At 45.1% G+C, this 21,018-nt stretch overlaps 2 protein-coding genes across 4 annotated transcripts in view; one reads left to right on the top strand and one right to left on the bottom strand.

Moving 5' to 3' along the window:
- The window catches only part of LOC120981117 (fatty acyl-CoA hydrolase precursor, medium chain-like), a 675,808-nt gene that overhangs the window by 158,618 nt on the left and 496,172 nt on the right, over positions 1 to 21,018 (bottom strand). The window lies entirely within an intron of this gene.
- The window catches only part of LOC120981115 (fatty acyl-CoA hydrolase precursor, medium chain-like), a 289,738-nt gene that overhangs the window by 77,373 nt on the left and 191,347 nt on the right, over positions 1 to 21,018 (top strand). The window contains exon 1 of one of the 3 annotated variants that reach the window (XM_040410610.1): positions 20,168 to 20,400. The exons of the other annotated variants lie outside the window; for them this stretch is intronic. Within the exon in view, the coding sequence (XP_040266544.1) occupies positions 20,340 to 20,400 (61 nt within the window). The 5' untranslated portion in view covers positions 20,168 to 20,339. Of the gene's footprint in view, positions 1 to 20,167; positions 20,401 to 21,018 lie in introns of those variants that run through there. 3 annotated transcript variants of the gene reach the window in all.

Here is a 21,018-nt window from a genome sequence, read left to right as displayed (position 1 = left end):
ATACTGCTGGACATTTCATCTGACATTTTATTTTCCTCAGTGAATACATTGGAGAAAAAATTATTTAACAGCTTTGCTTTCTCCTCGTTGCTCTCTGCGACTCCTCCCTCATTGCTCTGTAAAGGGCCGACACCTTCAGGTTTATACTTTTTACGATTTATATAATTGAAAAACTATTTAGGGTTAGTTTTACTCTCTTTGGCAATTCATCTCTCGGTCTCTAGTTTGGCAGCTTTTATTTGTTTTTTACATGTTCAATTTTTTTTCCTTATAGTTTTTCAGTGCTTCCGGTACCCTCCTGTTTTAGTGATTTATATGCTTTTTTTTTGTCATTTATTGCTTTCTTTACAGTTCTAGTTATCCACATTGGTTTCTTTTTGTCAAAGAAAAATATAACAGAAATCTATAATAAGGTAAAGTAAAATACATATTAAGGAGAAGTGGTACTGTGCAGTGTCCATATATACAGAATAAGAGCAGATACTGAGAATTACACCCAGTATACAGGACAGGAGAAGTGGTACTGAGCAGTGTCCATATATACAGAATAAGAGCAGATATTGAAAATTACACCCATTATACAGGAGAAGTGGTACTGTGCAGTGTCCATATATAAAGAATAAGAGCAGATACTGAGAATTACAGGACAGGAGAAGTGGTACTGTGCAGTGTCCATATATACATAATAAGAGCAGATACTGAGAATTACACCCAGTATACAGGAGAAGTGATACTGTGAAGTGTCCATATATACAGAATAAGAGCAGATACTGAGGATTACATCCAGTATACAGGGCAGGAGAAGTAGTACTGTGCAGTGTCTAGATATACAGAATAAGAGCAGATACTGAGAATTACAGGACAGGAGAAGTGGTACTGTGCAGTGTCCATATACAGTGATGGCCCTTACCTGTGCCTGTGCCGCGAGCTGATCTGAAACAAATGCAGTCAGCGGGAGCAGGCAGTTCCGAGAACATCCGTCGGGGGCCTTCTTCGGGCTGTTCTCGGATCTGCCTGCTCCCGGTGACCGCATTTGATTTCAGACCGGCTCGCGGCACAGGCACAGGTAAGGACTTACCTGTGCATCGCCGGACTTGTGAGTCAAGATGGCAGCCCGCATGTGTTCGCTGGCGAACACTGCGAACTGGCCATCACTGTCCATATATACAGAATAAGAGCATATACTGAGGATTACACCCAGTTTACAGGACAGGAGAAGTGGTACTGTGCAGTGTCCATATATACAGAATAAGAGCAGATACTGAGGATTACACCCAGTATACAGGAGAAGTGGTACTGTGCAGTGTCCATATATACAGAATAAAAGCAGATACTGAGAATTACACCCAGTATACAGGAGAAGTGGTACTGTGCAGTGTCCATATATACAGAATAAGAGCAGATACTGAGGATTACACCCAGTATACAGGAGAAGTGGTACTGTGCAGTGTCCATATATACATAATAAGAGCAGACACTGAGAATTACACCCAGTATACAGGAGAAGTGGTACTGTGCAGTGTCCATATATACAGAATAAGAGCAGATACTGAGGATTACACCCAGTATACAGGAGAAGTGGTACTGTGCAGTGTCCATATATACATAATAAGAGCAGACACTGAGAATTACACCCAGTATACAGGAGAAGTGGTACTGTGCAGTGTCCATATATACAGAATAAGAGCAGATACTGAGAATTACACCCAGTATACAGGACAGGAGAAGTGATACTGTGCAGTGTCCATGTATACAGAATAAGAGCAGATACTAAGAATTACACACAGCATACAGGAGAAGTGGTACTGTGCAGTGTCCATATATACAGAATAAGAGCAGATACTGAGGATTACACCCAGTATACAGGACAGGTCATGAGACAGAAGAAAACATCCAAATTACTGACAATGCTACAATACGGAGACAGCAATCCTGATGTGAACAAGTTACATTATCTCAAATAGAATATGGGGATGCCGCGCACCTCTAATTTACCTACTATGTGTTCTAATATGGGGGTACTGTTTAGGGGTCAAGCCTAATGGGCTGTTTCACCTTATTTTCTTTGCAGATCCTCCTCGTGATGATTGCTAAGTCTGCTGAGGGTTTGGTTCAGGTTTTGTTGATTTTCTTATTTCTCTTATTCAAGGGGCTCCAACGGTCTCCACTGAAGGCAGACAAAGTTCTTTTAATATTCTTATTCAAAAGCTCGCCCCGGCCGGTGGCGTAGCCTTGACTTTTTGAATCTCGCTCGTGCTCACAGTGTGGAGCAGGATGAACTCCCCTTCTTGGTGTCTGAGAGGAACCGTAGCTCTGGTGACGTCACCTGCTCCACACTGTGAGCACAAGCGAGATTCAAAAAGTAAAGGCTACGCCACCGGCCGGGGCGAGCTTTTGAATAAGAATATTAAAAGAACTTTGTCTGCCTTCAGTGGAGACCGTTGGAGCCCCTTGAATAAGAGAAATAAGAAAATCAACAAAACCTGAACCAAACCCTCAGCGGACTTAGCAATCATCACGAGGAGGATCTGCAAAGAAAATAAGGTGAAACAGCCCATTAGGATTGACCCCTAAACAGTACCCCCATATTAGAACATATAGTAGGTAAATTAGAGGTGCGCGGCAACCCCATATTCTATTTGAAGTTGTTTCCTATGTGTAACTACAGCGGAGGTACGGCGCTGTCTGGGACACTGCGGCACTATTTTTACTAAGTAGCGCCGATGGTCTGTGGCATTGCCACTTTGTAAATAAGTTACATTATCTATTTCTGATGCGACATTTCAGATTATCCCAGCTTGTTTAAGGTTGTAAAAAATGTCTGTTTGGTTACATTCACACGAACGTTGTGTTTTGCCGGATCCGCAAAACACGGATACCGGACCATGTGAGTTCCGCAATTTGCGGACCGCACATGCCGCGGCTATCATAGAAAATGCCTATTCTTGTCCGCAATAGGACATGTTCTATTTTTTTTTGTGGGGCCGTGGCATGGAGGAACGAATGTGCTGTCCACATCTTTTGCGGCCCCATAGAAATGAATCTGTCTGCACCCATTCCGCTAAATTGCGGTGGACTCATTCATACGGTCGGGTGAATCTATCCCTAGGCTGAAAGTCATTTCTGTTAATAAAGAGAATCACTTGTTTGCATCAGCAGTGCTGTCTACGCATTGTAACATTGTGGATTTTCCATTTAGTTGAGGGACTCAACTTTACCCCTCGGAGATGCACAGCCATCTTGTTCATGACATACAATGCTCACAGCAGCACAAATCTCCTTCCTGTCCTGATAGTCTGTTACAATGTATCAGTGCAAAATGTATAATGTATCAGTGCAAAATGTATCCGTCTGGAGCCAGTTCCCCTAGGATTGTCTACATTGGATACAAGTGTAGCAAATTGTGAGCCATGTGAAAAGGATTGGGTCATGTCAGCATCTGAATCCAAATGAGCCATTGGCCATTAGAAGTTCTTGGAGTTCTCGGGCAATGGCCGCCACTGTTGTGACTATTTGCGGTAGCTCAGATGGTCCAAGATACTTTCATCCGTAGGTAGGCTCTTGATCACTGAACCATTAAAGATCCTCTGTTTTTTCCAGATGAAGTCATCTTTTATATTGGTTCCTTTCAAGTACCACTAGGGGTCTTCAGTGTGGGCGGCGGGGATTGTTATTAGCGGCTCCGTTATAGAACGGACTCCTTTTATTTATAAGGACAGTGCTCAACAGCTGCTGCAGGCGTCATGCACACGACCGGATCAGCAGCCTGCAAATAGCGGATCCGCAAAATACAGATACCATCTGTGTGAATCCTGCAGTTTCACTATAGAAATGGCCATTCTCGTCTGCAAAATGGGCAAGAAAAGGACATGTTCTATAATTTGCAGAATAGCCGTAGGGATGACATCATTATGCTGTCCGCATTTTTTGTGAACCTGTAGAAATTAATGGCTCCGCGTACAATGCGCAAAAAATGTGGTTTGGACGCAGACCTAAAAGAACAGTTTCCGTTATCTTGTGTAACCCACATGGTTTCACAGTGTGTTACTTATAGTTTCAGAAGATTTCTCTATTCTTTAATGGTTCATCTATTTGGTGTGGCCGGTGAAATCCTGTTCTGCATCCTGTTTGTAAGCTATGGTGCAGCGTTTACGTAGTGCATGCTGTTATGTAACACTTTCACTTAGACGAGGCAGTTGGTATTTAGCTTGGAACTCGTCTCTCGGAGTATTTGATTTAAAGGTTGGGCTCCCGTGTGTTATACAGTAGTTCCATCACATGGGCTGCAGCTTGCATCCAAAGGTTCCTCGTCACGTGTTTGTTGGCTGGTCAGGAGTCTTAGGCCCCTTTCACACGAACGAGTTTTCCGCGTGGGTGCAATGCATGACGTGAACGCATAGCACCCGCACTGAATTCTGACACATTCATTTCGATGGGTCTGTGTACATGAGCCATGTTCTATATACTGCGTTTTTCACGCTGCCCTGGCCCCATAGAAATGAATGGGGCTGCGTGAATAACTGTTTTTCACGGATGGTTGCTAGGAGATGTTGTTTGTAAACCTTCAGTTTTTTTTATCACGCGCGTGAAAAACGCATCAAAACGCATTGCACCCGCTCGGAAAAAACTGAACAACTGAACGCAATCGCAGACAAAACTGACTGAACTTGCTTGCAAAATAGTGCAAGTTTCACTGAACGCACCCAGGGCCGGCGCTTCCACTAAGGCCTCATGCACACGACCAGGGCCGGCCTTTGGGGTGTGCGGGCTGTGCGGCCGCACAGGGCGCCATAGTAACAGGGGCGCTGGGCGGCCGACAGCTCGCAATGTAATCTGCGGCAGGCGAGGCTGTACTTGTGTTCTCCCTCAGGGCGCCCCCTCCATCTCCTCCTCCCCTGTGTCTGACCTGCCTGCTGCCCCCGCCGCTGCCAATAAGAAGAGATGGGAGGAGGAGGAGGAGGGGCTGTGGCCACTGCGCCACCAATGAAGATAACTGACCTGAAATACAAATACAGGAGGCGGGCGCCGGAATCAAATAGCCGGCACCCGACCTCTGTGACAGGGCGCTGTGCGATCAGCTGCAGTTGAGTTAACCCTTCAGGTGCGGTACCTGAGGGGTTAACTGCCGCTGATCGCAGCCCCCTGTCACAAAGGTCGGGTGCCGGCTATTTGATTCCGGCGCCCGCCTCCTGTATTTGTATAAGAAACGTTGGTGGCACAGTGCGCCCCCCCCAGTATAATAAACATTGGTGGCACAGTGCGCCCCCCCCCCCCAACACCCCAGTATAAGAAACATAATTGGTGGCTCAGTGCGCCCCCCCCTAGTATAAGAAATGTTGGTGGCACAGTGCGCCCCCCCCAGTATAAGAAACATTGGTGGCACAGTGCGCCCCCCCCCCCCCAACACCCCAGTATAAGAAACATAATTGGTGGCTCAGTGCGCCCCCCCCCAGTATAAGAAACATTGGTGGCTCAGTGGGAAGTGCCAATGAGGGTTAAAAAATAATTTGAAAAAATTAACTCACCTCCTCCAGTTGATCGCGTAGCTGCCGGTCTCCTGTTCTTTCTTCAGGACCTGTGGTGACGTCACTGAGCTCATCACATGACCCATTACCATGGTGATGGATCATTTGATGTATCATGTGATGAGCACAGTGATGTCACCACAGGTCCTTTGACAGGTAATGAAGAAAGAACAGAAGACGATCAATTGGAGGAGGTGAGTTAATTATTTTTTTATTTTTTAACCCTCATTGGCACTGCCCACTGCGCCACCAATGTTTATTATATTGAGGGGGGGCGCACTGTGCCACCAATGTTTATTATATTGAGGGGGGGCACACTGCGCCACCAATGTTTATTATATTGAGGGGGGGCGCACTGCGCCAATGTTTATTATACTGGGGTGTTGGGGGGGCGCACTGCGCCACCAATGTTTATTATACTGGGGTGTTGGGGGGGGCGCACTGCGCCACCAATGTTTATTATATTGAGGGGGGGCGCACTGCGCAAATGTTTATTATACTGGGGTGTTGGGGGGGCGCACTGCACCACCAATGTTTATTATACTGGGGTGTTGGGGGGGGGCGCACTGCGCCACCAATGTTTATTATACTGGGGTGTTGGGGGGGGGGCGCACTGTGCCACCAATGTTTATTATATTGGGGGGGCGCACTGCGCACAACGACAGGTTAGGGAAATTTCACAGCAGAGTGCGCATGCGCTGGGAGCCTCGCCGGCGGTTAGGGTAGGGAAAAATTATGGGCCAGTGCACAGGTGCGGTGATCGGATGGATGTTCTCAGAAGGACACCGGCCGACACTGCGCATGCGCTGGGAGCCTCACCAGCGGTTAGGGTAGGGAAAAAGCACTGGCCCGTACGTAATTTTTCCCTTCCCTAACCGCTGGTGAGGCTCCCGGTGCATGCGCAGTGTCGGCCGGTGTTCAGCTGAGAACATCCATCCGATCACTGCGCCTGCGCACTGGCCCATAGTTTTTCCCTACCCTAACCGCCGGCGAGACTCCTGGCGCATGCGCACTCTGCTGTGAAACTTCCCTAACCTGACGTTGTGCGCCTGCGCGGCGCTGCACACCTCCTCACGTCATGTCCGGTGCGACCGGAAGTGACGAGGGTAGGGAAATCTCACGAAGTAGGGAAGTATGTCATTACACCGGCCTTTGGGGTGTGTGTGCTGGTATCTACTTGGTTGGATAGTCAGCCAGCCTATGCCATGATGCCAGCAACAAGCAGTGTTTTTTTGGTTTTTTTTTGGGGGGGGGGGGGGCGCCACAAGGTTAGCTCGTACAGGGCGCCTGAACACCTAAGGCCGGCCCTGCACATGACAGTGTTTTTTCAATGTCAGTGATTTGGCTTCAGTGGTCCGTGTCCGATTTTGCTTCAGCTGTGTTTCCTTGTGTCTTCCGTTTTTTTTGTCTGACAGGGGAAAAAAATGAAGGTTAATGAAAAGTGTAATTTTATTGCACCAAGGTCTTGTAGAAAAAAACGGACACGGAAGCGGACACGGATGACATACCAGTTGTGCATCCGTTTTTTTTGACAGACCCATTGACTTGAATGGGATGGGGTCTGTCCTCCATTTTCCACTGACAAGAATAGGACAGGTTATATTTTTTTGACGGACTGGAATTGCGGATCACGGACGCGGAGAAAAAACTGAGGACTATCATTTTTTTTTCCTCAGCTCTTTAGAAATGAATGGGACGTCCGCCAAACTGTGAAAAATGACGGAACGGACGCGGATGCACACAACGTGTGCATGAGGCCTAAGGCAAGGGGGGGCAATTGCCCCCGGGCCCCCAAGTCCTTAGGGGCCTCCGCCAGCCCGCAACTAACTATATTTTTGTGGGCCCCTGGCTACTGGCACATGATATGGGTGGGGGTTCTGGCTACTGGCACATGATGTGGGGGCCTCTGGCTACTGGCACATGATATGCGGGGGGGCCTCTGGCTACTGGCACATGATATGAGTGACCCTCTGGCTACTGGCACATGGGGCTCTGGCTACTGGAACATGATAGGGGGCTCTTGCTACTGGCACATGATAGGGGGGCTCTGGCTACTGGCACATGATATGGGGGGGTCTCTGGCTACTGGCACATGGGGCTCTGGTTACTGGCACATGATAGGGGGGCTCTGGCTACTGGCACATGATGGGGGGGCGCTCTGGCTACTGGCACATGATATGGGGGGGGCTCTGGCTACTGGCACATGATATGAGGGGGGCTCTGGCTACTGGCACATGATATGGGGGGCTCTGGCTACTGGCACATGATAGGGGGGGGCTCTGGCTACTGGCAGATGATATAGGGGGGCTCTGGCTACTGGCACATGATGGAGGGCCTCTGGCTACTGGCACATTATAGGGGGGCTCTGGCTACTGGCACATGATATAGGGGTGTTCTCGCTACTGGAACACGATGGGGGGCCTCTGGCTACTGGAACATGATATGCGGGGGGCCTCTGGCTACTGGCACATGATATGAGGGGGCCTCTGGCTTCTGGCACATGGGGCTCTGGCTACTGGCACATGATAGGGGGGCTCTGGCTACTGGCACATGATAGGGGGGCTCTGGCTACTGGCACATGATATGGGGGGGCTCTGGCTACTGGCACATGATATGGGGGCTCTGGCTACTGGCACATGGGGCTCTGGCTACTGGCACATGATAGGGGGGCTCTGGCTACTGGCACATGATGGGGGGCTCTGGCTACTGGCACATGATATAGGGGGGCTCTGGGTACTGGCACATGATATGGGGGGCCTCTGGCTACTGGCACATGGGGCTCTGGCTACTGGCACATGATAGCGGGGGCTCTGGCTACTGGCACATGATAGGGGGCTCTGGCTACTGGCACATGATGGGGAGCTCTGGCTACTGGCACATGATGGGGGGGCTCTGGCTACTGACACATGATGGGGGGGCTCTGGCTACTGGCACATGATATGGGGGGGCTCTGGCTACTGGCACATGATATGGGGGCTCTGGCTACTGGCACATGATGGGGGGCCTCTGACTACTGGCACATGATATGAGGGGGCCTCTGGCTACTGTCACATGGGGCTCTGGCTACTGGCACATGATGGGAGGGCTCTGGCTACTGGCACATGATGGGGGAGGCTCTGGCTACTGGCACATGATGGGGGGGGCTCTGGCTACTGGCACATGATATGGGGGGCTCTGGCTACTGGCACATGATATGGGGGGCCTCTGGCTACTGGCACATGATATGGGGGGGCTCTGGCTACTGGCACATGATATGAGGGGGCCTCTGGCTACTGTCACATGGGGCTCTGGCTACTGGCACATGATAGGGGGGGCTCTGGCTACCGGCACATGATAGGGGGGGCTCTGGCTACTGGCACATGATGGGGGGCTCTGGCTACTGGCACATGATATGGGGGGGGCTCTTGTTACTGGCACAAGATGGTGGGGGGGCTCTTATTACTGGCACATGATTGCGGGACATCTTTGGGGGCGCATTTTACTGGCACATTATTGGGGGACATCTATGGGGGCACTTATTACTGGCACATTATTGGGTGGCACTTCTTACTGGCACATTATTGGTGGACACTACGTGCAGAATTATTAGGCAAATGAGTATTTTGACCACATCATCCTCTTTATGCATGTTGTCTTACTCCAAGCTGTATAGGCTCGAAAGCCTACTACCAATTAAGCATATTAGGTGATGTGCATCTCTATAATGAGAAGGGGTGTGGTCTAATGACATCAACACCCTATATCAGGTGTGCATAATTATTAGGCAACTTCCTTTCCTTTGGCAAAATGGGTCAAAAGAAGGACTTGACAGGCTCAGAAAAGTCAAAAATAGTGAGATATCTTGCAGAGGGATGCAGCACTCTTAAAATTGCAAAGCTTCTGAAGCGTGATCATCGAACAATCAAGCGTTTCATTCAAAATAGTCAACAGGGTCGCAAGAAGCGTGTGGAAAAACCAAGGCGCAAAATAACTGCCCATGAACTGAGAAAAGTCAAGCGTGCAGCTGCCAAGATGCCACTTGCCACCAGTTTGGCCATATTTCAGAGCTGCAACATCACTGGAGTGCCCAAAAGCACAAGGTGTGCAATACTCAGAGACATGGCCAAGGTAAGAAAGGCTGAAAGACGACCACCACTGAACAAGACACACAAGCTGAAACGTCAAGACTGGGCCAAGAAATATCTCAAGACTGATTTTTCTAAGGTTTTATGGACTGATGAAATGAGAGTGAGTCTTGATGGGCCAGATGGCTGGATTGGTAAAGGGCAGAGAGCTCCAGTTCGACTCAGACGCCAGCAAGGTGGGGGTGGAGTACTGGTTTGGGCTAGTATCATCAAAGATGAGCTTGTGGGCCTTTTCGGGTTGAGGATGGAGTCAAGCTCAACTCCCAGTCCTACTGCCAGTTTCTGGAAGACACCTTCTTCAAGCAGTGGTACAGGAAGAAGTCTGCATCCTTCAAGAAAAACATGATTTTCAAGCAGGACAATGCTCCATCACACGCTTCCAAGTACTCCACAGCGTGGCTGGCAAGAAATGGTATAAAAGAAGAAAATCTAATGACATGGCCTCCTTGTTCACCTGATCTGAACCCCATTGAGAACCTGTGGTCCATCATCAAATGTGAGATTTACAAGGAGGGAAAACAGTACACCTCTCTGAACAGTGTCTGGGAGGCTGTGGTTGCTGCTGCACGCAATGTTGATGGTGAACAGATCAAAACACTGACAGAATCCATGGATGGCAGGCTTTTGAGTGTCCTTGCAAAGAAAGGTGGCTATATTGGTCACTGATTTGTTTTTGTTTTGTTTTTGAATGTCAGAAATGTATATTTGTGAATGTTGAGATGTTATATTGGTTTCACTGGTAAAAATAAATAATTGAAATGGGTATATATTTGTTTTTTGTTAAGTTGCCTAATAATTATGCACAGTAATAGTCACCTGCACACACAGATATCCCCCTAAAATAGCTAAAACTAAAAACAAACTAAAGACTACTTCCAAAAATATTCAGCTTTGATATTAATGAGTTTTTTGGGTTCATTGAGAACATGGTTGTTGTTCAATAATAAAATTAATCCTCAAAAATACAACTTGCCTAATAATTCTGCACTCCCTGTATAGGGGCATCTACTGAGGCCACAAAGAACGGTTATTTTATATGGGAGCTCTGTATAGGGGCATTTTATACTGGGACACATTATGGTGGGTACTATGGGGAAGGTGGGAGAGGAGTACTATGGGGTCATCTACGGGGGCACTGGGTATTTTATACTTACAAATTATGGGGGACAATGAGGGCATCTACTGGGGCACTATATATGGGGCTATTTATACTGGTACATTATGGGGGGCACTAGGAGGGAGGAGAAAGAGGAACACTATGGGGGGAATTCGCGATGCTTGGCACATCGCGGTGTTCGGCCGAACACGGCGTGTGCTTGAGCGCAATGATCGAGTCTCCTCCCCGCACGTTTGTTAGCTGCTACGCAGCCAATAAACATGCGTGGACGTACTGGCACCGTAGCCTTGTTGGTTACTGGCATTACAGTGATTGGCTGGCCGGATGACACGTGGTTCGGCTCAGTCTTAGTCAGGGAGAGCTCAGCATAGGAAGGGACAGATAGTGTAGGGACAGGAATTTATTTTTTTTGGCAGGGTTTCCTGGTGAAAGGTGTTAGAGACCCAAAAGTCCTTTTAAGGGATATTGTTTTATCTGGCTGCCATATATATTATTAGTGCAACCTGCGCTAAATTGCGTGCAATTGTTTGACCGCTGCTGACAGTGAAACAATCTCTGCTACGTCTGTTGTGTTACATTTGCGCTGTTAAATTCAGCGCAATTGTTTGGCTGATGGTGACAGCAAGGGCCAGCTCTATCATAAGGCAGCCCAAGCGGCTGATTGAGGGCGAAGAGAAGAGGGGGCGGCGCCGGTGCGGAAAACAATTAACTTGCTAACTTACATTTACCCCGCTGAGCCTGTGTGCCGAGCAGCCCGGCAGCCCCCTCACTGTCTCAGTCACAGAGCGGCACGCAGCTGACAGGCTGAGGCAGCAGCCGCAGCAACACACACTCTGAGCTACAAGACCCTTCAGAATAGTTTCTCTTGGGATTTGAACCTGCGACCTTTGCCATCAGAGGCAAGGCATTTACCCACACAGCTATGAGAGCTGTATAACCAGTTACTTAAAAAAAAAATATATATATATAAAAGACTTCTACTCTAGGTAACTTTGATACCTAGTGTACATACACATGACAGCTGCCCCCAGCACACTGTGTATGGATGTAGCAGAGCTGGGTGTGTTGGGGCAACTGTCATGTGTATGGTTGTACACTAGGTATCAAAGTTATCTACAGTAGAAGTCATATATATATATACCGGAAAAACGAGCGGCACTCCGTTGGATAAAGAAAAGTGAACCTTTAATCACCCAGAGGTGCAACGTTTTTCATGCTTGAAAAAGGCTCAAGAGCAGAGCCGAAACGTTGCACCTCTGGGTGATTAAAGGTTCACTTTTCTTTATCCAACGGAGCGCCGCTCGTTTTTCCGGTATTTATACATTGGGGTAAGAAGCCTATTCCCCTTGGGACGTGCACCCTACTGTTCACACTCATTTTTACCAGTGCCGCCATTTTTCTTGTACTATATATATATATATATATATATATATATATATTTTATTTATAAAAAAAAAAAAGATTTTTATAAAGTAACTGGCTATACAGATCTCATAGCTGTGTGGGTAAGTGCTTTGCCTCTGATACAGAAGGTCATGGGTTCGAATCCCATCATAAACTTTTCTGAAAGACAGGCTAAATAAGAACACGAGCACCAAATCTTCAACACTAGAGGCTGGTGGGAACACAGGAAGAGGAAGAGGCCTGCATCGCATCGCTGACATGGAGGTAAGTATAAAAGTGTTATTTTTTGTTTTTAAATACCGGACTGTGGCAGTAACAACTTTACTGCCACGGGGGAGGGGGGGGGGGCTATTGGCGCCATGATACTGGCACATGGAGGGGGGAGGAGAGAGGCACTTGATACTGGCACATTAGGGGGCAGGGGGAGAGGATGGCACTATGATATTGGCACATGGGGGGGCAAGAAATGGACATGAATCATGAGGGGCAAAAATGTGAAATGATGGTGGGGGCAAGAAATGGACATCAATCATGAGGGGCAGAAATGTGAAATGATGGGGGGGCAAGAAATGGACATGAATCATGAGGGGCAGAAATGTGAAATGATGGGGGTGGGGAGAAATGGACATGAATCATGAGGGGCAAAAATGTGAAATGATGGGGGGGGCAAGAAATGGACATGAATCATGAGGGGCAGAAATGTGAAATGATGGGGGGGCAAGAAATGGACATGAATCATGAGGGGCAGAAATGTGAAATGATGGGGGGGCAAGAAATGGACATGAATCATGAGGGGCAGAAATGTGAAATGATGGGGGGGGGCAAGAAATGGACATGGGGGGGCAAGAAATGGACATGAATCATGAGGGGCAGAAATGTGAAATGATGGGGGGGCAAGAAATGGATATGAATCATGAGGGGCAGAAATGTGAAATGATGGGGGGGCAAGAAATGGACATGAATCATGAGGGGCAGAAATGTGAAATGATGGGGGGGCAAGAAATGGACATGAATCATGAGGGGCAGAAATGTGAAATGATGGGGGGGCAAGAAATGGACATGAATCATGAGGGGCAGAAATGTGAAATGATGGGGGGGGGGGGAGAAATGGACATGAATCATGAGGGGCAGAAATTTGAAATGATGGGGGGACAAGAAATGGACATGAATCATGAGGGGCAGAAATGTGAAATGATGGGGGGGCAAGAAATGGACATGAATCATGAGGGGCAGAAATGTGAAATGATGGGGGGGGCAAGAAATGGACATTAATCATGATGGGAAGAAATGTGAAATGATGGGGGGGCAAGAAATGGACATGAATCATGAGGGGCAGAAATGTGAAATGATGGGGGGGGGGGGGGCAAAATGTAGATTCGCTTGTGTTGACAAAAATCCTTGCACCGGCCCTGAATATCAGTGACATTCAGTGTAATTTTTTTGCTGCTGGTGACAGCGACATTTCCTGTGCTACATCTCCTGTATAACGTTTGCCCATCCAAAATATCTGTGACTGTGCTACTGTACGTGTGACATACTTGCAAGCATATATACCATTTCGGTGGTGTTTCCATCAATTTCTGACCTTTTCCTATGAACCAGACAACCTCCCCTCTTCAGAGCAGGGGGTGTCTGGTTTAATGCTCGGGTTCTCCCATTGACTTCCATTGTGCCGAGCACCTGAGCATCCCAAAGTGTTCTACTCGAGCACTTTGGTGCTTGATCAACACTACAAATTTTTCAAATCTGACATGTATCACTTTATGTGTTAATAACTTTGGAATGCTTTTACTTATCCAAGCCATTCAGAGATTGTTTTCTTGAGACACATTGTACATCATGTTAATGGTAAATTTGAGTCAATATGTTTAACTTTTAGTAAAATAAAAAATGCAAAAGTTACCGAAAATTTTGAAAAATTCACTATTTTCTAAATTTGAATCTCTCTGCTTTTAAGACAGATAGTGATACCTCATATTTATTAATTAACATTCACCATATGTCTACTTTATGGCCGGACAAACGAGCTGGCTTGCAATGAGGTTTCAAAGGTGAAAGAAGCTTTTCACACACTTGGAAAGGATATACGGGAGGTTGCATCAACTGTTTCATTCTCTGCAGTTTTGCCTGTGCATCACCTTCAGCATGACAGGAAGATGCGCATTAAGGAATTCAATGTATGGCTTGGTGAATGGTGTCTGAACCAAGGGTTTGGCTTTGTGTCTCATGTTAGCTCTTGTTGGAATGGAAAAGAACTGTACAAGAAAGATGGTTTGCATCTTTCTCTCAAGGGAACGAATGTCCTTGGTGAACAGTTCCAAGTATTTGCTAAGGAGCATTTAAACTAGGAAAGGGGGGCAAAAGAGTGATAATCCAGCAGTCCAACTGCCCCCCGGAACAATGCCAGAAGATGCCAGTAGCACAAAGGTTAAGAAATGAAAAGCTCAGATTCTTGTCTACAAATGCTCGCAGTTTAGGGAATAAGATCAATGAACTTGAGGCTATAATGGCATCTGAGAATATAGATGTAGTGGTTGTTACTGAGACTTGGTTCAAGGGGAGTAATGACTGGGATATAACAATACCAGGGTTCTCTCTATACAGGAAAGACAGAGAAGGCAAGAAGGGGGAGGGGTGGCCCTGTACGTGAAAGATAGCATAAAATCGAATTTGATACAAGTTAGCGAGAACAATTTAGAGTCAGTTTGGGTTACCTTGCAGCTTGATAATCATAAGGTAACTCGTGTAGGTGTGATATATAGACCACCTAGCCAAGTCAAAGAATTAGATGATCTACTAGTTGAGGAAATAGCTAAAATGACATTGAAGGGGGAAGTTATCATTATGGGAGACTTCAATCTTCCTGATGTAAACTGGAAAACCAAAATAGCTAGTTCTGCCAGGAGTACAGATATTCTAAATTCCCCACTGGGATTATCTCTACAGCAAGTAGAAGAGGAGCCAACCCGGAAGGAGGCCATTTTAGATTTAGTATTCACAAATGGGAATTTGGTATATGATATTACTGTAGGGGAAAGCTTGGGATCTAGTGATCACCAGTCAGTGTGGTTTACTATAAGTACAGTGACTGAGTCACACCACACAAAAACAAAAGTTTTAGATTTTAGAAAAACAGACTTTTCTAAAATTAGATTAGTGGTATACGAGTCCCTATCAGATTGGAACAGTTTCATTGGAGTCCAGGAGAAATGGGACTACTTAAAAGTGGCACTATTGAAGGCAACAGAAAATTACATTAGGCTTGTCAGTAAAAGCAAAAAAAGGAAGAGACCACTGTGGTACTCAGCAGAAGTGGCCAAAATCATTAAAAATAAAAAGATAGCATTTAGGAATTATAAAAAAAAAAAGAGGATGACAGGCAAATTTATAAGATTAGGCAGAGAGAGGCCAAACAAGTTATAAGAGCTTCTAAAGCACAGGCAGAAGAGAAATTAGCTCAGTCAGGGAAAAAAGGCGATAAGGCATTCTTCAGATACATAAATTAAAAAAGCAAACTAAAACAAGTTAAAAACAAAAGAAGGAAGGTATATGGAAGAAGATAAAGAACTAGCTGACTGCCTCAATGAATACTTCTGTTCAGTTTTTACAAAGGAAAATTAAAGAAAAGGACCTCAGTTAGGAAAGAAGACTAATGAATCTTTTGTTGCATGTGTCTTTACAGAGGAAGAGGTTCTAAGTCAGCTGTCTAAAATTAATACAAATAAGTCACAGGGGCCTGATGGGATACACCGAAAGCTATTAAAAGAGTTCAGCGGTGAACTAGCAAAACCATTAACAGATTTATTTAACCAATCACTGGCTACAGGAGTCGTCCCAGAAGATTGGAAATTAGCAAATGTTGTGCCCATTCACAAGAAAGGTAGTAGGCAGGAATCGGGCAACTATAGGCCAGTATGCCTGACATCAATAGTGGGGAAATTAATGGAAACCATACTTAAGGAGAGGATTGTGGAACATCTAAAATCCCATGGATTGAAAGATGAAAAACAGCATGGGTTTACTTCAGGGAGCTCATGTCAAACTAATCTTATTGATTTCTTTGATTGGGTGACTAAAATAATAGATGGAGGAGGTACAGAAGACATCGCTTATCTAGACTTTAGTAAGGCTTTTGATACTGTCCCACATAGAAGGCTTATCAATAAATTGCAGTCTTTGGGCTTGGACTCCCATATTGTTGAATGGATTAGGCAGTGGCTGAGGGACAGACAACAGAGGGTTGTAGTCAATGGAGTATATTCAGACCATGGTCTTGTTACCAGTGGGGTACCTCAGGGATCTGTTCTGGGACCCATATTGTTTAATATCTTTATCAGCGAAATTGCAGAAGGCCTCGATGGTAAGGTGTGTCTTTTTGCTGATGACACAAAGATTTGTAACAGGGTTGATGTTCCTGGAGGGATACACCAAATGGAAAAGGATTTAGGAAAACTAGAGGAATGGTCAAAAATCTGGCAACTAAAATTTAATGTTGATAATGCACCTGGGGTGTAAAAACCCAAGAGCAGAATATACAATCAGTGATACAGTCCTAACCTCAGTATCTGAGGAAAGGGATTTAGGGGGTCATCATTTCAGAAGACTTAAAGGTAGGCAGACAATGTCATAGAGCAGCAGGAGATGCTAGCAGAATGCTTGGGTGTATAGGGAGAGGAATTACCAGTAGACAGAGGGAGGCGCTCATGCCGCTCTACAGAGCACTAGTGAGACCTCATTTGGAGTATTGTGCTCAGTACTGGAGACCATATCTCCAGAAGGATATTGATACTTTGGAGAGAGTTCAGAGAAGAGCTACTAAACTGGTACATGGATTGCAGGATAAAACTTACCAGGAAAGATTAAAGGACCTTAACATGTATAGCTTGAAAGAAAGACGAGGCAGAGGGGATATGATAGAGACTTTTAAATACATAAAGGGAATCAACAAGGTAAAAGAGGAGAGAAGATTTAAAAGAAGAAAAACTGCTACAAGAGGACATAGCTTTAAATTAGAGGGGCAAAGGTTTAAAAGTAATATCAGGAAGTATTACTCTACTGAGAGAGTAGTGGATGCATAGAATAGCCTTCCTGCAGAAGTGGTAGCTGCAAATACAGTGGAGGAGTTTAAGCATGCATGGGATCGGCATACGGCCATCCTTCATATAAGATAGGGCCATAGTATTCAGTATATTGGGCATATTAGATGGGCCAAATGGTTCTTATCTGCCGACACATTCTATGTTTCTATGAGAATTCAACGCATTGAACTCGTAGCATGTGTCTGGTCTGCAGCAGCTCCTGTCCTGACCTCCCTAGCACTGATCACACCAATTTATTATTACTAAGGGTTACATTGTTACTATCTTCTCTATCTACCCTCCTCTGAGGGGAATTTATTATATCTAGGACCACCCAAGGTCAGATAGGGCAGGTACGAGGACAGGGAAATCTCACCATCAGGGATTGTCCCTGGGCAGAGGTTTAGTTAGGGCATGTACAGGGAGAGTTTCTTCCCCTTTTATCCCCTGTATTTATAATTGCCCAGACCTCTTACACCTGCCACTATAATCGCCCTAGCTAATTGCCTTTATCTATGACACTTATACATTCCATCACTGGGTCTTTCCAGTGGATGTCATACGCTCAGTGGTAGTCGGGCTATATCGTTGCCTCTGTATTTTTTTTATCCGCCTTGATATATAGGGCGCATTTTATCCTATCTGGATTAAAAGTTAAGTTTTAAGGGTCCTAATATAATTTTGCTTGTTGTGTTTGCACTCTCTTTAGAAGGACACCAGAATTATCTTTATGATTATCTATACTCAGTGATTTATATGTAACCCTTAGAGTTCTGAAATGTATTGTATAACACTGACATAATGCTGTCAGTGTTATACAATCTATTTCAGAACTGGTCATTTGTGCACCGCATCACGGCTGTGGAGTGGACCCATTCACTTCACGCTATGGGCTTGTGTGAGAACTCGTTTGTAGCAGGATGAGGTGATATTTTTATTGCTACCTTATTGGGTTACATATAACGTTTTGAGCGATTAATATTTAGTTTTTAGGGAGATGAGGTAACTAAAAAAAGCTTTTTTTTTTTATTGCGCCATTTAGGTTCTTTTTTTATAGAGCAGGTTGTTACGGACGTAGCTATACCAAATATACCTATTTTTACTAATTTTTAAATGACTGAATTGGGAAAAAAATTTTTTTACATGTGAAACGTTTATATTTTTATAATTTTTATTTTTTATTTTACACTTTGTTTCAGGTCATACAAGACCTCTGGGGGACATTTAACGTCACTTTTTTAATTTATTTTTTGCTATTCACTTTAGTAGCCCCAGTTACAGGGGAAATACAGCCACCAGAGAGGCCGTACAGCACTATACAGCACTGTACAACCGCACTGCAGGGCTGATCATGGTCCGACAGCTCCTGCTCTCTCCCAGCCCTGGCAGTCACATGACCACAGGCCGGAGCAGGAAGCGGCACATAGCTTCCTCATCTGTATACACAGCGCTGAAGGAGCGATCTAGAAGGCAGGGACACACAGGAACGGTCCCTGCTGTCACTGACGATGAGCGTGCAGCTGCAATCTCTGAATGGATGTTCCAGAACGTCCATTCAGAGATAAACCCAACCGACCCAGGACGTTTATAGACTATGGGGCGGTCGGGAAGTGGTTAAGTACCATATTGATTGCTTTATAAGATGCACCGGACTATAAGATGCACCCAAGGTTTAGACAACAGAAAATTAGAAAAATATTTTCTAGATCCTCTTTGAGGGGAATGTGGTTTACATGTGTTTTACTGAAGTGAAGGGGTCAAGTTCAGTAACATTATATGTCTGCAACATATGCACACACAGTTCTGGTACACACACAGCACTGCCATAAACACATATAGCCCTGCTACACATACAGCTCTACTACACACATACAGCTCTGATGCACCCATACAGTTCTGTTAGACAAATACAATACACATACAACACTGCTTCACACACACACTTCACACACTTATCATCTTTAATAAAAATCCACATTTCCCTGCACTAGTGCAGGCTGGATAGTTCTTTTATGGCTCCTCCCACTGATGACATCATCAACAGTCCTTAAGCTATACATGGAGTTTTCATGTCCTTTCAGAACAGCTGTAGGACCTTCCTTCCCATGATCTCACAGATCAGTGTCGGGCAGGGGGAGAGAGGTGAGTGCAGATGCATGGCAAGATAAAAAAAAGTGCGTCCTATAAAGTGAAAAATATGGTATACCTGGTAGTTTTAATATCTTAGTAATAAAATTAGTCCCTGTGCTTTATATGCTATTATATATTTTATAATTATCAGAGGCTGACTGGACACAGACCCTACAGGGAAATTTCCCGGTGGGCCACCGGTCGGGCACATAGTGATCTGATGCTCTCAGCATTAATTAATGGTACTTATGCATCTAGTTGGCATAAAAAAAGTATTTTGTGCTGCACTGTGTATTTGGTTCTGCTGGGGCCGACTTTTGTGCTGCATTATAGTATTGCAGACTCCTCTACTTATATTGGCCCTGTCTTCTGTCAATTTGGAGCCACCAACATGGGGCCACATTTAGTTTTTTTTCCAGGTCCACTCAAAGTTCCCAGTCTGCCCCTGATGATTATTATCGCTGATTATGTCTGCCTATATTTCTTGACTATTTTTCCAGCAGATGGTTATAGCGGTTAACCACTCCTAAATATGTTTGGCAGGTTATGTGAATGTCTTTCTGTCTATATGCTTTGATGGTGGAGGGCGTTACGTCTGAAGACGGGGATTACTGCCAAAACTCATTATTATTGCACTTATGTTTAACAAGCGGGAACCTTGAAAGCAGTAATTGGGCGCAAATAGACTTTTCTGGGTTTATGTAACCAGAGCAGTCGGCAGCTCTATTTCATTATTCTGTATAAACCAGTTTTCTCTGATTGACATGAGGGGAAGTGCCAGGGTAACAGGATAATATATACCATGGGCATAGCTGGTACCAGTATTAACAGATTGGTAATTAGACCGTCATTTGCTCAGTGGTAACTAGAAACTTAATATCCGCAACCTCACATCTCCTCCTGCAACTAACGGTTCTGAGCTGGAAGAAGAGCGTCCACTGGTGACCACAGCGCACAGGACATGGCGATTCTGCCGCACATTCTGCTCCTCAGTCTCCTCATTCTGACACCAATTGCAACAGGTGAAAACTAGGGTGCAAATACTAGAGGGCAGGATACCAGGGAGTAATAAACAACCCACATAATAGTGCTGCACAGCGACCAACAAATCCAGGACATGGCCACCATTAATACTATCACATGAATTGTTTCATGCTAGTCATATCATTGTACATAGGAGCAGTATTATAGTAGTCATATCATTGTACATAGGAGCAGTATTACAGTAGTTATATTCTTGTACATAGGAGCAGTATTATAACAGTTATATTCTTGTACATAGGAGCAGTATTATAGTAGTTATATTCTTGTACATAGGAGCAGTATTATAGTAGTTATATTCTTGTACATAGGAGCAGTATTATAGTAGTTATATTCTTGTACACAGGAGGAAGTATTATAGTAGTTATATTCTTGTATTCTTGTACATAGGAGCAGTATTATAGTAGTTATATTCTTGTACATAGGAGGCAGTATTATAGTAGTTATATTCTTGTACATAGGAGCAGTATTATAGTAAATATATTCTTGTACATAGGAGCAGTATTATAGTAGTTATATTCTTGTACTGAGGAGCAGTATTATAGTAGTTATATTCTTATACATAGGAGCAGTATTACAGTAGTTATATTATTGTTCAT

This window comes from Bufo bufo, chromosome 10 (genome assembly GCF_905171765.1).
Source record: "Bufo bufo chromosome 10, aBufBuf1.1, whole genome shotgun sequence".
Taxonomy (NCBI): Eukaryota; Metazoa; Chordata; class Amphibia; order Anura; family Bufonidae; genus Bufo; species Bufo bufo.
The sequence above is the reverse complement of the archived record's forward strand: the minus strand, read 5'-3'. Positions and strand labels throughout refer to the sequence as shown.